General features: G+C 42.7%; 1 protein-coding gene across 1 annotated transcript; it reads left to right on the forward strand.

Annotated features, from left to right (window-relative positions):
* Positions 1-13,816: 13,816 nt before the first annotated feature.
* On the forward strand, positions 13,817-14,705 carry LOC308508041 (survival motor neuron protein-like; the record flags this gene model as incomplete). Its single annotated transcript, XM_081074212.1, is given in 2 exon segments — positions 13,817-14,407; positions 14,409-14,705. Coding segments are annotated over 2 exon segments (888 nt in total).
* Between the last annotated feature and the right edge of the window lie 3,739 nt (positions 14,706-18,444).

Genomic DNA, 18,444 nt, shown 5'->3' on the forward strand with positions numbered 1-18,444 from the left:
AATTTTTCTTACGAATGATCTGCACAGAAATACACAACTTTGCTCGACTCACTAGTCTTTGCCGGTGGTTGCTAATGATCAACCATGAAATGGAGAGCAGAGTAAGAATTAGTACGTATATGTTTATGTTATTTATGTAGAAAATCCATGTGCCATTGGTGATGAATTGTAGGTTAAGTGACAACTTTTCTTTACAACCACTCTTGTCGTATACTCTGTGAACTGAAAACTGGATTAACCTTTAATTACCCTCAACGATTTCTCAACCCCAAGACATTACCACTCCTTCCGGTAATATTTGCATATGTGATTTAATGAGAGAAACATCTGTTTGCATATTTGGTATCATTATTATTATGCAGATGAATAGATATGCACAGTGTGATAGGCATTTCTTTATTTCTAGTTTTTCTTCCTCCACCGATTCAGCTGGACTTGTAGTAATTAGAATTAAGGGCTGTCAAGAGCCAATAGCCTGGTATAGAATGCATAAATGCAATGTGATCTGAATGCCTGCAAAGCCGCATCTCATTCGACTGGGGAAAACACTGCTGAGTTTTACAAAATGTAGACCATATACAGGTGTGTGTGTGTGTGTGTGTGTGTGTGTGTGTGTGTGTCTATGTGCTTTAAACAAAACTATGTTTTCCCCTCTTTAATCCAAATTAAAAAAAAATCCTTTGTATGTCTATTTTTGGAGACACTTGCTTTCACACACAGCTTTCCTCTCTGATGGCGATATCAAATGTTTTCTGTAAGGAGTTTGACAGTTTTCGTACTGACAGAACCCTTGGAGGCCAAGCCGATTAAACCTTTATTTTTCTTGTTAGGCTAAGCGACTTGCCTGCAGTCACCTTAGTGACTAGTAGTGGAGCTGAGTCCGGGGTGTCAGAGACTCTGGACTCCACCCCTAGTGCTTTTTCGGCTGAGTTACGCTGCCTCTCTACATGAGTAAAATTTCAAGACTCAACAGCGAGTAAACCCATTTATACAGTTTCCTAGAAATTCTATGTGGTTACGAACTGAGGCCATTTACAAAGTATACAGACATGCATTATATATTAAAAAATGCATGCTATAAATAAAATCTTTATCAACATGTGTTTTGATTGTTGCATATGCAAAGCTTCTACTTTTGCATTGGTCCAAAGATAATGAAAGATTACTTGAAGATTTTCAGGGTTTTAATTTCACAGTACATTTTTCAATACTTCTTTTAATATGAAAAAAATACTGCATCTTTATGCTTTTTAAAGTAAAAGCTCTCAGTTCTAACTTACTTTCACTCCCTTCTGATCATAAGCCTGGAGCCCGCGCCATCACCTTTCATACCTCTCGCTTCCCAGCATATGCCATGGAAATTATTTTACAGAGAGCTACTCCCCAGGACTGTATTGTCTCATCGGAATGAAGAAAATTCTTGGCTTTCATTAGTGAATCCATCTTCATTAATTCGAACTAAATAGTGGTGGTGGTGAAGGGGCAGCCAGATTAACTAGCGAATACTTTGAACCATAGAAACTTTTATGGAAATCTACTATTCTTACTTCTATGGATGCTCTGTAAGGAAAGCTGGGCTGTGACTCTGAAGGTCTTTAGAACACATGGTTAAATCAATTGATTTGTGATTTCATATTCATTCTTTACAGGCAAAGGTGTATTATGAAACTATTGGAAGCAGTTTGTTCTCTAAGCATTTTCAACATTCTCCTTATACCCTACCTCCTTATTTATATACTATTCATTTACACGATATGTACAATAAAAAGCATTTCTAGAAAAGAAAAAAAAAGAGCTACTTCGGAGAGAATCTGGTTATTACCATTTCCAAATAAATAAGAATTTTGCCATATTCTCTAAGTAGAAATGCATATAATGTGATGATTTAAAAAGACACGTTGAACATCTTATGTAAAGAGAGCACTGATCAGGAATTAGGTTTCTATCTTAAGTACAGTCATCCTGTACAATCATTTTAGATATTCCTTCTCGTACTCTTGTCTGGCAAGTAACATTTAAATACTCAGCAAAAATGTGTGCCTTCCAATTGTGACTGTAAATACTGTGTGTGAATGCCTGACATACCAGAGATATTGGATAACAACAAACATTTGTAGGATAGATGGATTGTGGCAGCATGAGACATCTTGACTCTGTTAGTCATTTCTAGAATCTGAAGAAGCCCACTGTGTTCAATGACCTAAGTACAAATTCTCGTCCTAGGGCAAAGTTTTGCAGAAAGAGGTGTCACTATAATTCATGACTTCTGGCAATAGCTGCTCTATCTTGTAGGCATCCAATGTAGGTTGTAAGAACTCTAGAGTGGCTTGGGTAGTAATTAAAATTGTGTTCGTGTGTGTGTGGTGTGTGTGTGTGTGTGTGTTGAGAGCCTTCATAAGGAATCTATGGGAAACTACACTTTACAGACAATTGGAAAGCGCAGTTTAGCTTCCATTTTCCTGGTGATCTATCCATATATCCTTTTATTTATGCTACAACTTATTCTTGTTTTTACTTTTTATGAGACTTGAACTATGGGCGCTCTTACTGTGTTTTTGGTTTTGTCCTAGACTCTAAAATCTGTAGTATGTGCTCTTGGGTGTGTTGATTTATGGGTCATGAACGCATTCATGCCAGGACAGGAGGAAAAAGATGTTAGGAGGTACAAGGTCAGGTTTCCTGGGGATGCTGAGGGCTCATCTGCTGACCCACTGGTGGTGACTCTTTTGGCTCCTGCTGCAATTGCACTTCACCTGTTTCTGACCTAATTAGGTCAGAACTCTTGGCAAATGATCAAGCTTCTGGTTGCCATACGACGGGGTAGCACATATGCCTTACTGAGACGGGTAGGAAGAATCTGGGGCAGACCTTGGCTTTCCATGGGCCCATCAACTTAGGAGCATTTGACACTGTCAACAATCCATCAGGGTGATGAAAGAAAATACCAGAACTTCTATTAACATGTTTTCATCAAGTAGATAAGAAATACAATAAGCATTACTAGTACTTATTATAATGGATTGAAATCAGTACATGTATGGATGATTTAATCATAAGTATACATATAGTGGGGGGCGATCAAATTCTTTTCCAGCAATGGGGCCACATGGTCAAAAAAGTTTGGAGACCTCTCGTCTATGGGAAGATGAACCACATTTTCCTGGACAGCTGAGTGGGGCCCTTTCCTACCTCTCCAGTTTTGTCTCCCACGCTGTCCCATTTATTTTCCTGTAGCTCTGGACAATCTGGATTTCTCACCCAACTTCAGGTCTCTGAATATGCAATGCTGGGGCATCCCTGAGGGCCCTTGTCTCTGCTATTTTTTCAACCTTGGAGTTTCTCTTTCTCTGCTTAGTGAATCTTTATTTTACTTTTGTAAACAGTTTCCAGTATTTGATGGACAACCTGGATCTCTCTTTCCAAGGGCTCTACCACCTCCTCCTCATATCTCTGTTAGAGCTTTTATGAGTTTATCGCCCTTAGGTCTTCAGAGCAGCTTGAGGGCAGAGATTGTTTCCTATACATTTGGATATCAATGCTTGTAGAAATGAATGAAAGGATCAAGTGAAAGTCATCTTCATGGACAACTAGCTGCACTGTTGGGACCTTGTGACTGTGTAGGTCACCAGGAGAGGTCACTGTTGGCACTTCCTGGAATGGGGAGAGTCTAGCTGGTGGATCTTTTCTGAGCTGCGGGTTCTCTCGCAATATGGCAGTCTAATTTCAGTTACCTCCTTCTGCTACCCCTTCTACCACCCACTCACTTGCGAAGGGGAGAGAGATTGAGCCACAAGGCAAACCAGAGCCTCTAACTTTATAATGCAATTTTTTGTGTGTGCGTGGAATACCCTGAAAAATGTTGACTGGGAGCCCCTGGCACATGAGTCCATCCTTATTGGATGGACTCCCAAATGCTGCTGGAGAAATTGTTGATGCTGCCTTACTTCTTCTAGACCAGAGAAACTGTTCTGGAACAAGCAGTGGAATATAAAAGAGGCTTTTGAATACGTCAACGTCTGAGAAATGACAACCAAAGGAGTGAGCAGATTTTGTGAGGCATAAAATCACATGGCTGTTTGTGAATTGCAGCTGGGCTGGGGGATCCATTTGGCTTCCCTTGGTAAACTGGATAGAAAAATGCACCAAACTCAGCGAGATCTTTGCATTAATCATAATGTTGGAGAATGCACTGCCACTTGCCTTGACAACCTGTGTTTTTAAAAGACAAGTAATTGTGAAGGAGTTGGTGCAAATAAAAATGGGTACAGAATGTCTCAGTCCCGTCTTATAAAATGGCTATTAATTTTTAATGTCATTTTAATTCAAGGACATTTTTATACCTTCGTAATAAATTAACATTTCAAAAGTACTTTTACCTGCTGAGATGGTTCATTCCGCTAATATGGGTAACGCTGTGGGCTTGAATAATTAGTGTAAATTGCCTTTGAAAAACACAGAGCTGGGAACAACTCTAACTTGCTAGGGTTTAATACCCCTTGCCGTACAGGATGAAGAGTCCTTAATGGGGCCTGGAAAAACAACTAATACCTACAAATCAAAGGAGAAAAGCCGTTTTTGATGCATTTGTCTGAGAGTGTGAGTTTTAAACTAAATTGTTAACACTTCCTCCCTGCTGAGGGTCATGGATTAGTGAGGCTGGGAGATTCTTTGAGAATCTTTCACACTGACTAGGGGATGTAGGGGGTTCCAAATACAAGTGTTTTCTTAACCCTAATCCCTACCTCCCTGACCAGGACAGCTCTGCATTTCCCTCTAATTAGGTGAAGAATTAGGAGGTGGATAAATGTGTTCAGGGATGAGGATAAAGTGATTAGTTTGCTCCAGACCATGATAGCGATTTCTAGGCACTACTTAGTTCCTTTCAAGATAATAACTTTTCTCTTTTTTACAAAAACGTATTCAAGCAAACCTCAAACATGTATTTATAAGCAATGATACTTATCTCTGGGCAAGTTTGGGGCAGCATGTTGACAATTTTTACTCTCCTCTGCATTTGTGAAATTTTCATAAGATTTTTATTCCACAGAGAACATCCAGGGCAGTTCCTAATCTGACTCGAGTATTATAATTATATGTGCCATCTGAAGAAAATCTAATAACCTAACCCCAAAAATGTATTTACATTTAAATGATCCTTTCAGTGAAAGGGGAACAAGGACGTGTTGCTTAAGAGCTAGCTGAGATGGAACCAATTTGACACTTCTGCATATGAATAGGTACTAACTACTATGCATGCCTTTTCTTCTTTAAAGATCTTGTAGATATTCTTCATTGAAGTGTAATTTTAAATTTCGGGCTGATGAAGGCAGTTCCAGAATAGCTTCAAACTGGTGATATTAGCAACCTTTCCCCCTGGTGAATATCTCGGGACCACCTAGACCTTTACATCAGTTTCTACACACACAAAAAACCCAGACAGGTACCAAAAAGACACCATCGTCTTTTTCACTTGGACAATCAGTCCCAGAATTGCATATGCCAAGTTTTCCTCTGCTTTTGCCATTTTAGCTCACTTGTTGACGGAACATATTGTCTTTCGTCTCACCTAGTACATGTCTTACATGCTATAAACGTATAATGAAAATAACCTTAGGAAAATGAAAAGTGATACCAACAAATAACAAAACATAAAGTTCTTCCACCGCCTTTCCGAGGGCGTTTGAAGGCCCAATATGTTATTCCCCTTGGTCCTGTTTGAAGGCCGGTGAAAGACAGTGGTCTAATTGTGACCTTTTGGAATACATTGATTCCTCTTGGACGTTCGTCTCTGAGGATTATAAATGAGCCAGAGCAAAAGAGAAATGAAAAGTGAAACTGGAGATGGGTGCTGGGTGTCCAGGCATCATTCCCGAGTTAGTCTCAGCTGATCAGGAGTAGACACTGCCATGGCCTCTGGAAGGCACATCACGATATTCTGTAAAACAAACAAAAAAACCAACTTCTTTTAAACTGCAGTAAGTTTTCCTTTCCACTCCTACAAGTATCATGGCGGGTTTAAGGTATGATGTCTGCGTAATGCCCAATTACGATATACAAGACAGATCACACTACATTAGCTGGGATTATGTTGCCTCTTGATCTTATCAGCTTTGTTTCCTACACTACAAAAAGATCTGACACAGTGCTGGTTAACAGTTGGCTTAGACAATCTCCACAGTCATCCATCACTGTCACCGGTTAGCAGGAGGCATTAGGCACAAAGCATGTGCTGACATGCTCTTCCCAAGCCAACTCTCTAATTTCTTGTCTCTTTATGTTTGTCCTTCCTTGCTGTTGAAGCTCTCTTTTCCTTGGTGAGAAGAAATCTATACCTGTTGCCTCCTGAAATCTTATGCAGTATGTTACATATCTCAGTTGTTTGTTTGCCTGTTTTCAAATTCTTGGCAACTATAGATAAGAGAGATAGCCAACATATAAGGTAAAGTGTCGTTTCCTGAGCTAAAAAAGAGGCAAGTAAATCAGAGGCCTGAGGGAGAAGGAGTTAAGTATACTAGTAGATTAAATCTGACCAATTCCATCTTTTGGGTTTGACCTGGATAAACTCTACGCCCACAGTGGGAATTCCCAGCAGAAAAGATACATACTGAGTCTAGCAACTGAGAGTTAGCATTTTCCCCTGCCCCCATTAAATCTGGAATTATTTCAAAATTGCCCATTTCTGCTTTAAAGTCTGGCTCTTTTCAATAACCCCAGGAGTTAGCAAGGACATCTGGATTCTGACCCACTCTGTATTGGAGCAGAGAGAGCCTGTACTGGGTACTTAACTGCAATTAATCAGCCATCATCGGCAGCCGCACCCAGACATGTGAAATAGCACCAGATTTGAAAACAGAATCCATTACCTTATTTGTGGTCACATCTGATAGGATCAGGTAATAGGTCTCCTCGTAGAAATATCTATGTGTCAGGTAGTAAACCTGATAATTGTAAGAATACGTTTAATGCAGCAGGAGAGACTACCAAAGCAGAAGATTAATATTACTGTTACATAATTACAAGTTCAAGGAATTCGGCCTCTTATCACTTTATAGTGAGGATAGGAAGTAGGAGTGATCCTTTTTAATTTGTAATTATTTAACTGAAATGTGAGGTCCGGCAGCCTTATTCTTACCCTTCTGGGCGGGCAGACATTGGTATGCCGAAGCCATGTAAGAAGGCGCAGTACACTATCAGAGGAAGACATGTTTGATTATTCTTTAAAACCAACTAAGAGAAGTTAATCTCATTGAACTTCTTTTATTCAACAAAAGAGTTGGATGTTTCCAAGTCTAATGTGACTATAATGTTCATTAAATGGACGTCTTTACACCTTTAAATGGATTAACGGCACATCTTCACAGTCTAATTATTATGCGTGTCATTCAAAAAAATCACAGATCTAATTCAGGGGATGATAAAGGCTTTTTTTTTTTTTTTTTTTTTTTACAACTATGGAAAAGACACTGCAGTAAATGGATGTGATTTTTATCTGTGCCATTTTTTTTTAAGGGCACGTGTTGCTCCAAGGAGGTGGGAGGGAAGGATAGCACTGGATGTGCTGAGGTTTTCTGCCCGAGCAATTTCAGTTCAGAGATTTAGGAGCTGACCATGCCGGTTCTTGCCCCTTCTGGGCTCGCTGTACCAGGTACCTTAGAGGTTCCTCCCGCCTAAGCCTGCCCAGCTAATGACTTCAGTCTGTCTGAGACGGCTCTTAGTCAGATAAGCGATAAATTATGGACAGCCCCCGTTCAGCCTCAGGCTTTTGGGGCTTCTCTGAGTTCCTTTTACCCAGACCTTTCTTGAAAGGGAGAGAAACTCTCTCACCATGTCTCAAGGAACAGCAACAGTTCAGTTTTCACCAGTGCATTTGACATTGACTATCTTTGGGCCTGTACTTGTCTCCTGTTTTACAGAGGGAGCATTAAACTTGGCCTGCCCTGGCAGCTCATGGGTATCCTAAGAGTGTCACAGGGATTGGCTTGGCTCAGGTGGGTACAGAATGCTCTAGAAGCTATCAGAGAAGTACAAGGACATTTCTCTCCTTGGGGACAGGAAGTCTAAAGGCGAGAGCCCCAGAACCCCACAGTGAGTGATTTTAGGCTTTCTCCCTTCAAAGCTGAAGAAGGCCCAGATTCGTTTTCATTCATTCATTCATTTCCCCAATAGTTATTGGGAAGGTATTAGAGGTCCAGAACTGGGCTTATCAGATACAGTGCAAACTGGAGCAGACACAATTCCAGCTCTCAGGGAGCATTGGTCTAAGAGGCATTACCATGTAATTTTGTAAATCAAAGGATACTCCATACTTTCCATATAAGAGGCTTAGAGTTGGCCATCTGGTTAGAGGTGATTCAAGATCTTGCTCTGGGGTTGTGCTTGCTTACAAGCTCACACTGTTTGTATTTATCTTGTACCCCTATGGAGTTGCTTTGTAATAGGGGATGGAGACCTGGGGGAAGAAGGGGAATACCCAACTCCTCCCTTGAGACCACCACTGGACACCTTCCTTGGAGCCAGTCAATAGCCTTCTCACCACTGGACCTGGCTCCTCCAAGGGAAACTGGGGATTGGGGCCGGTGATCCCAGGCTGGATCTAAGGTGGGAATGTGAGGTGTGTCTTAGGAACATCCTCATGGCATAGTGGGAGAAACATATACTGTGTCAAGGGATGCCAGGTGGGAATGCCAGCTCTGCCACCTGTAGTGATGTGGCTAACAACAAGGTACCCATTTTAAGCGTCAGTTTCCTCATCTGTAAACAGGCATAATTATACCCATCTTTCAGTATTCTTGTGGGACAAATATAGAAAGGGTCTAGCACAGTCCTGGCACACAGTAGGTATTTAACAAATACTTGTCCCCCGTCCTTCCCTGTCAGCTGCCCATTTCATCGTCTTCCTCCCCTCCCCTCCTGCATGCTCCGTTATTAATCCTCATAATGAATTATTTAACTCTGAGTTAGGTCTTACTTCATAAACAAAGTATAACAGCTTAAAGCCTACTTGTATTAGGGGTCTTTGCCCTTCGAGAGGAAAATCCTAAAGTAGTCAAAACCCCAAGGAGCAGAGGAATGATGGCCAGGGGTGGTGGTATTTAGGCAGATAGACACTCCGTTCACTTGAGTCACTGCAGAATCTATGACCGTGGACCAGAAACTCCATTTCAGGCTCCATGGTGTCATTCTCAGCCTATACCTGAAATACCATCTTGGCCCTGCCCAGTGTCTGACTTACAGCTCTGGTTTGTGAGAGAGGGTGGTGTGACCCAGGCTCAGCATGCGCTGTCCTCAAGCCTGAGCTGCCGCCCCAGGCGCAAAGCTCAGGCCGGACACTCCTGCTCCCCATTCTGCCTGCCTTCCGGTCGCCTTCATATCTGGTGTTCCACAGGGTATGGGTGAGGGGACTCTTAGAGACACCTGTGCTGAGGCAGAAAACTCTTTCATAAATCATTTAAGGTCCATGTCATACTAACGTCAATTATCAGAAGAAATTGCTCCCCAAAAATGTAAGGAATTGTGCTACAAAGAATCAACATTAGCTCAGGAATAGTAAGTCTCTTCTTCCTGTTTTCTGAAGGAGCATGAGGCAGGCATCTTGATAAAGCAAACATCCGTCCTTGGTTGTGTGCTAGGTACTATGTCCCGGTTTCCAAACTAATAAATACTGAATGAGTACATAATTTTGTTTTCTCTCTGTGTTATAAAGATTCAGTTATATTTGGCCAAGTAACTTCAGGGAATATCATTAAATACTTTTTAAATAGTGCTTTCTCTAAGCCGTACTATGCTCTTGGAACATGCCCACAGATCAATCTAGAAAGTCGAGGTAGAAGGAAGTGGGGGTGTGAACCCAACTTTCTATAAGAGGCTCCTTAAAATTGAGACTGTCCATTACTGAGAAAGAAATAGACAGTGGGAAGCATATATTGTTCACTCACTCGTTTGTCTTCTCATTAATTCCAAATGGGGCTAGAGATTCGATTGTATACAATGGAATATTAAATTATAGGAATTAAAATCTTACCCCCCAAAATACATTTTGTAAATGATAAAAAGCCAGAAAAAATTGAATTATAAAAATCTGACTTTAGGGTGTTTAAGAATATAATTCTAATATTTTATTATATATGTAGAGTGTGTGCATGGATATCATTTTCATAGCATAAATGTATTCTATGTAAATAATATGCATATTATATATGAGACGATGTTAATGCAATAGGTCTGTACTCATTAACCAAGAAACATAGATTATTACTTCAAAATTCTTCTCTACCAGGACATCCTCTGATGATCCTATTTGCATCTTAGATTTATTTGATCTGTACGATAGGAAGAGTTAAATAACCTCATTATATTTTATGTTAATTTTGTCCTAGGCTTATCACTGAATAGAAAACATGCTTTGATTTTGTACTTAGCAGAGACCTGACACCAGCTTCGATGCTTGGAAGGGAATAGGATCTTAGTCCAGGAAGTTACTCATGGACAATTAACTTGGGGAAACTGTACCAAACAGCATGTGAAAATGACAAGTTCACATTGAAATTTCCAAGCGGTGGAGGCTCACTCTTTTTACGACTAGTCTATGACAACTCTTGCTGATGGAATAAATGGGATCATTCTAGTTCAGTCTCCAAGTAATGATCAGAAACGAAGCTTTGTGGAGTTCTTTCCTAATCTGCCCATCTATCACCCGTCGGTCTTTGTATATAATGGCATTTTGTTTCTGAAGACCCCGGTCTGAGTTTAGCTCTTCCAACTGTTAGGAACCATGTCCTGACCCCCGATCTTGCTATGATGAATGGATATATTTTCAGCTGGTTATCCACCCTTCACCAACATGTGGTGCTGTGAGTCCAAAGTGCCTGTGGCAGGTATGTAAATCTATAGCCAAGCCAGGTGTTCCACCGCCATTGTTTGCTCATCAGCAGACTTCATTGCTGAGGCATCTATGGAGGGTGTTGGATGGTGATTTACTCACCACAGCCACCCCCTCATCCCCCTCTCCTCCCCGCTACCTGCTGCAAGCTGCTCTGAGCTTGTGGCGGCTGCATCAGGCTGTTGCAGAGAACCCAGGGCCGGTAGGTGACTGTGTGTGGTCTGTCTGTGGTCAGGTGAACTGGGGCTTCCAGGACCCTGCCCAGGCCCTCAGCCAGAATGCCAGCTCCACATCTATTCTCCTGGCAGGTCAGCTGTGTGTGTCAACGCTTTTCCTTCGAGGCTGGACAGATCAGTGTGTCAGCCACAGACCCTTAGGTGTATAGCTGTCTTGTGGACCTCTGGTGGATGATGGAAGATTTTTCTCTACCAGGGCATTCTGTGATAGCCCTAGTGCCACCACGGACTTGTTTGATCTGTAAGATAAGAAGAGTTACACAACCTCCCTATATTTTATGTTAATTTTGTCAGGCTTATCACGGAATAGAAAACATGCAGAGACCTGACACCAGCTTCAGTGCCGGGGAGGGAAAAGGATCTTTGTCCAGGAAGAAACTATACCAAACAGTTTGTGAAAATAAGTTCATGTTGAATTTCCAAAGGGTAGAGGCCTACCTCTTTCTTTTCTCACAGAGAAAGACGCCTGCGTTGTTGGGTACAGCAACACCTTTAAATGGCAGACATTCTCCCAGAGCATGGGGACCCTCTGAGAGGTGCTCCTGGCTCACTGTCATTACCAGAGGTCTCCTTCCCCAGACAGGTGAGTGGCCAGAGGACCAGGCCCATAGGAACTAATCAGATAACGTTTGCTCAAAGCACTTTCATTAGTTGTGAGTTGTGTTTGGTTTTCTAAAACAAGAGGGAAAAATATCCTTGAAAGTCTTTTTCATTTGAGTGAAAGTGCTTTGCAGGGTTTGGGAGCGAGGACGGGAAATAACATTTGAGTTCACGTGCAAGCAATCGCGTGCCTGGATGTCTGAATACTTTCCCATCCTATAGGAATTGCACTCCTACACGTCTGTATGGATTGGGCCGTATGTAACGAGGAAATAGAATTTAATGCTAACTCGGACTGCTCACAACCCACTTCCTGAAAAGTTTGGGTTTGCATCAGTGAGGCAAATTTTAATCAGCAATCAAAAGCATTCGCTCTGAACGCAGGAAGAATCCTCCATACTTTCTTGTATCACCGAAAGACTTCGTTACTTCAAGCTGGACCCAGCAAGAGTGAGCGCCAAACTGACACCTTCACCTGTTTAAGTCTTAAATTCTCTTATAAGTGATGGTTCTTCAGAAACCCCTCCAAGCCTTTGTCCTCACCCCCTGGCTGGACAAGACACAGTTCCATCAGTGCCTGAGGGACTGGACTGAGCGTTGCCACCCCCACTGAACACACTGTGATTCTGACAACCCCCAAACTGACACCTGTTGACATAATACTGGAACCGTATTTATAACTAATTGTGACCAAGATGTCACCTCAATTAGTCTGACAATAGGACAACCCAGGAGACTCCTGTCACGCCCTGGCTGCTGCTCCCAGTCAAGCCCAGGCTTGTTGTCTATTATCTGACAAGCCCAGGACAGAATTAACTAACACTAAATATAAGGTAATTTAATTAATTTCTCCTATTCCAGCTGGCAGGTCCCAGCACCCTGGGTGCCCCAGGCCTTCCAGCAAGCAGAGTGTTGCACCCCCAGCGAGTAAACGCTTAGATTGTACTTTCATTATTATAAGTGGGTGATTTGCAACCATGGATTTCCATGAAACTCCCTTTGAGCACTAAAGCAAAAGCATAGTGTTTTATTATCCTTAAGTACATGGTAATAAATTGTGTGAAAATAATTCACAGGAAAACATACCTTGTAACACTCAAGATTCTTCAAGGAATATGTGTGCTTCCTGGAGAGAGGAGATGGGGGAGGAGAGAGGAAAGAGGAGAAAAGAGGGATAGGGAGAGAGAGAGAGAGAGAGAGAGAGAGAGAGAGAGAGAGAGAGAGAGACAGAGACAGAGAGAGACAGAGAGAGAGAGAGACAGAGAGAGAGAGAGAGAGAGACAGAGACAGAGACAGAGAGAGAGAGAGAGAGAGAGAGAGAGACAGAGAGACAGAGAGAGAGAGAGAACCGTGGTTTAAGAAGACAGTCTGAAAGGCCCAAAAATAAAGAAAGACAATAAAGAAGCTATAATAAATATAAAAACATACACCTTGTGAAATTGTTTTATTATAAAGAACTTTCTTGAGCTGATATTTGTAAGAGACACAAAATCCTCTTTTATTTCTAAATTTCAACAAGGCTGACCCTTGACTCTCATCCCCAGTGAACTGAACATCACCTTATGTAATTCTTCTTCCCATATTCCACTCTCCAATATTAATACAACACAAAGGACATGAAGCAACAGGTTATGAGCTTTATGAATGCAAACCACAACTCTTCAGTCTGTAAAAATAAAGTACACACGTTGAAAAAGCTAGGAGGGAAAAATGAAGCCACTTATGGCTGTAAATATTAGCAAGCCGAGCCCTTAACTTCTCCATAGATTGTCACTGGAGGTCATGGGAGCATGTGGGCTTTGCCCGAGTGTCCACGGAGTGGGAGTGTTTGCTAAAAGCAGGTCCGTGTTCTCACCTGGGCCTCCTGGTGACGACTGACAGCCCATTCTGAAGACTGGCTGGGGCTCAGTGTGTGTGATTGTGAGACATGGCTCTTCTCCATGTGAAGCCAATTAGATGAGACATCAAAACAATAGGGAGGTTGCAGCACATTTTCAAGTGTACATGAAATAAGGTATTTGGGTCAGGAAATATTAAGTCAATAAAAGCCTACAGACCTCATTAAAAGGCAAATCGGTGCGAGCCCCGTAGTACCCTCGCCATGGCAATGGGGGGAGGAGGCGGTGGTGGCGGTGTTCCGGGGCAGGACTCGGTGCTGTTCCGACGCGGACAAGGCCAGAGTGATGATTCTGACATTTGGGATGATATAGCATTGATAAAAGCTTACGATAAAGCTGTGGCTTCGTTTAAGCATGCTCTAAAGAATGGTGACATTTCTGAAACGTCAGATAAACCAAAAAATACACCTAAAAGAATACCTGCTAAGAAGAAGAATAGACAAAAAAAGAATACCACAACTCCCTTGAAGCAGTGGAAAGTTGGTGACAAATGTTCTGCCGTTTGGTCAGAAGATGGATGCATTTACCCAGCTACCATTGCTTCAATTGATTTTAAGAGAGAAACCTGTGTTGTGGTTTACATTGGATATGGAAATAGAGAGGAGCAAAATCTGTTCGATCTACTTTCCCCAACGTCTGAAGTAGCTAATAATACAGAACAGAATGCTCAGGAGAATGAAAATGAAAGTCAAATTTCAACAGATGAAAGTGAGAATTCTTCCAGGTCTCCTGGAAATAAACCAAATAATATCAAGCCAAAAGCTGCTCCATGGAACTCTTTTCTCCCTCCACCACCCCCCCATGCCAGGATCAGGACTGGGACCAGGAAAGCCAGGTCTAAAATTCAGTGGCCCACCACCACCACCACCACCACCACCACCACCACCACCTTTCCTATCATGCTGGTTGCCTCCGTTTCCTTCTGGACCACCAATAATTCCCCCACCACCTTCGATATGTCCAGCTTCTCTTGACGATGCTGATGCTTTGGGAAGCAGGTTAATCTCTTGGTACACGAGTGGCTATCATACTGGTTACTATATGGGTTTCAAACAAAATCAGAAAGAAGGAAGATGCTCACATTTTAATTAAGGAGTAAATCTGCCATCATTATAAAAGTGAATCTTTTGTATAAATTTTATAGTTTGTGGAAAACATTTTAAAAATTGAAATGTTAAAAAGTAGAAGAGTTAATATAAAACAATATTAAAGACTTTGGTAAAAGGTTTATATGCCCTCTAGAATTCTCATGACATAACAGTATCATCTCACCAAATACTTCTTGGTTGGTAGTGTGGAAAGGAAAACATACTTTTCAATAAAGAGATCTTTAGAATCAGTTAAAAAAAAAAAAAAGGCAAATCGGTGGGCTGAACCAAATCATTAAATATGTTAATTTTCAGCAAAGAAATGAAAACTTTGGTAGAAACCGGTGGCTGATGGGAGCCAAGTCCTTTGCTTTCATCTTGGGTCCTTAGGCTCTCTCCTTGGGTGACTTTGGGGGCTCTGGGTGCCAGTTTCTTTGTCTCTTTGATGAGGGAGTTGGAGTGCATGATCTAAAGTTCAGTCGGATTCCATTTGCTTGATAACTCAGGACGCTAGACACCTTAAGCAGATGTTTCTCAGTCACGGCCTCACATTGGAATCACCTAGGGACATTTTAGTCAGCCTAATGCCCAGATCCATCCCTGACCAATTCAATCAAAATCTCGGGGGGTGACCCAGGAAACAGTATTTTTAAGTTTCCCATGTGATTCCAATGTACAGCGAAGCCTAAGGACCTCCAAACTCTCATTCTTTCTAATACATGGAACCAGAGATACCTAACAACTCCCCCCACCTCACCATCCCCTTCAACCTTAAGAAGAGCTGGCCTTTTCTTGATGTAACGGATCAAACAAGTCACTCCATCTCACACACTGTTTCCAGGCAAATAGTTCAGGAATCATTTGAATCAATGACCCATCAGAGGTGTACACAACAATAAAAAGGGCTTGCAGCTGCCTCACTGGCTTGCTGGTGGACAGAGCTGGAGAAAACAGCATGGTCCTTACCCCACTGGTGCGTAAGGCATGGGCCGTTTGGAGGACTTAGAGCTACCATTTCTTTGCTTCTTAGGCTGGTATTCCCAACCTCTATTGAAACACGGTTAGTTTTTACCAACCTTCTGTCCTTTGTAAAGTAATTCTCATGGTATATATTGGCCCTTGACCTCACTCCAGGAGGGAGAGAAAACTGAGACCCATAAAAAACAGTCAACATGAAACGTGGGTTAAGATGAACTACTTGTTTAGGCAAACTACTCTTCCGTGTGTTGACTAGGGCTCTCCCCCAAATTCAGGTCCTTCCAGAACCTCAGACCTTGACCTTATTTGGAAATAGAGTCCTTGGAGAGGTACTTTATGATGAGGTCATACTAGAGTAGGATAGGCCCTTAATCCAATGTGAATCGTGTCCTTATAAGAAGACAAGAGACAGAGAGGCACACAGGGATGACGTTATGTGTATTAGTTTGTTTGGGTTACCATAACAAAATATCACAACAGAAATTTGTTTTCTCTCAGTCCTGGAAACTAGGAGGATCAAGGTGAGTTTCTTCTGAGGCCGTTCTCCTTGGCTTGCAGATGCCTGCCTTCTCACTGTGTCCTCACGTGCTCATCCCTTTGCCTGTTATCTGTGTCCTAATCTTCTTACAAGAACACCAACGATATTGGATTAGGGCCCACCCTAATGACCCCATTTTAATTTAATTACCTCTTTATCTCCAAAAGCAATCACATTCTGAAGTACTTCAGGGTTAGGGCTTCAACATATGCATTGCGAAGGGGTGGCACAATTCAGCCCAAAACACCAGGTGACAATGGAGACAGAGACTGGAGTGACATGTCTACAAGTCAAGGATTGCTGGCAACTGCCGGGACCTGAAAGCGACAACGAAGGGTCCTCCCCCAGCACCTTCAGAGGGAGCATGGCCCAGCTGACACCTTGATTTCAGACTTCCAGCCTCTGAAACTGTGAGAGAATCAGTTTCTGTAGTTGTGAGCCCTCTGGTTTGTGATAATTTATTACCACATCCCCAGAAAACACATACAGTCTTCACTAATGTCGTCCATAGGTTCTTGGAACTTCAGCAAAACAATGTATAAGGAAACCAGTTTTACCAAAGGCTAATTGATAAAACAGGAGTTAAGTTCTTATGGCATTCATCAATGTTATAACAAAACAACGTTGAACAAAACATTATTTGAGGACCGGCTGTAGAGCTTGTCTTATGCCTTTTCCTTTGAGTGTCTGCCACATAACTGAAGTGTCTAGACACAGGGAAAGCTTATGCACGTAAACCACACTGGTGCTGTCCCTGAAGGCCACAGCACAGGGCCCCAGGAGAGCCCAGGAATGGACTTGTTGCCTATTGCTACGGTTGCTGCCACTGCCACACCCCATAAACTTTCCGTAGGGGAACTTGGGGGAAGCCAGGCCAGGATGGGAAGAGCAGGGCTAGAGTGGGGTCATGGAGAGGAGAGACACCTCCTATCACTCCCCCACTTTCTATTGGTGAGTGGTCCTTTGAGCACAGTCCTGACTGCAAATCACCCATCAGAAGCTCTGCGCCTTGGGACCTGCGTGATTTTCATGAAGATCTGTTGCTTATTTATTGCTCTCAGCATCCTGCCCAACCTAAACTGCTTTGCAAGTAGTGACGGCTATGACCACGGCCCAAGTGTGGATAGAAGTGTTCAGGCCAGGCAGCATCGGGTCTGTAAACCTGGCAGCCTTACGTGACCCGGTCACATATCAAGCCGCATCATTCAGCACATTAGTGAACAAAAGGAAATTGATGTGCTCCCCTCCTTCCCACCTCCCAGAGCAGAGTCCAGCTGACTGGCTTGGGACGACACAGGCAGGTTCCTGGTCACAGAAAGCGCAGACAAGGGGAAATGGGCCCACAAAGACCACATGGGGAAAATGTCAAGGAAAGAGCTGCAGCTGCAAACAACAGCGTGTATGTGAATCCCCAGAGCTGAGTCTCTCGTGTGGCTCGTTCAAGAAGCCGAAGGCTGTGCTTGTGGGTCCTGACTCTCTCCAATACGTTTCTGTCTGCCATGATCGGCAGGACCTGTCTGCCATGATCGAGGTACCAAGTTATGCGTTGAAAGAAAGAAAGAAAGAATGAATGAATGAATGAATGAGAATGAATGAATGGGTTTAAAGAGGGAAGTAAAGACATAAGGAAGCAGCTCCGGTGAGGGGTTCTGTGCACAGGAAGTCGGTAGCCTTGGGTTCTGCCCCTGGCTGTGCCCGGGCACTGTGTGGCTTTCCTCTGAGTCTCAGTCAAAGGAAGGCATTAGGGTGCCGTACTCTGACATTCTGCGACTTGGTCACTTTTCTTTACAATCAATGAACGTAGCAGGAGTATGCACGGTCCTTTTTTTCTCTTGTTTTTAGCTCCTAACCTTGCAAATGAGCCAAGGTGTGTAAATCAGGCCCTTGAAGCCTCTTTGAAAGGAAGGGGGACTGGAGGGGGAGACCAGGCAGTGCTCAGCATTCACTCCTCCAGATATCTACAAATAATGGGGCCATGGGAGGTTGTATAGAACCCAGGGCCTGTCGGAAACACTGCTTCCAGGGGGACTGCGTTTAAGAATGATTTTAAAATACAGGAATACTGGAGAGAAAGGACAGAGGAGAGGAAGGGGCCCCAAAGCGGAGAGTTGCACCAATTAGATCAGCTAACAACAGGCAGCCTTTATCCCTGGCAGGAAGCACCCCTGCAAGTGATGAGTGACAGGAAGGCGCTGAGAAGTGCCCATGTTTTCAAAGGGAAAATGTA

Source organism: Rhinolophus hipposideros (assembly GCF_964194185.1).
Source record: "Rhinolophus hipposideros genome assembly, chromosome: 15".
In the NCBI taxonomy this organism is placed as follows: Eukaryota; Metazoa; Chordata; class Mammalia; order Chiroptera; family Rhinolophidae; genus Rhinolophus; species Rhinolophus hipposideros.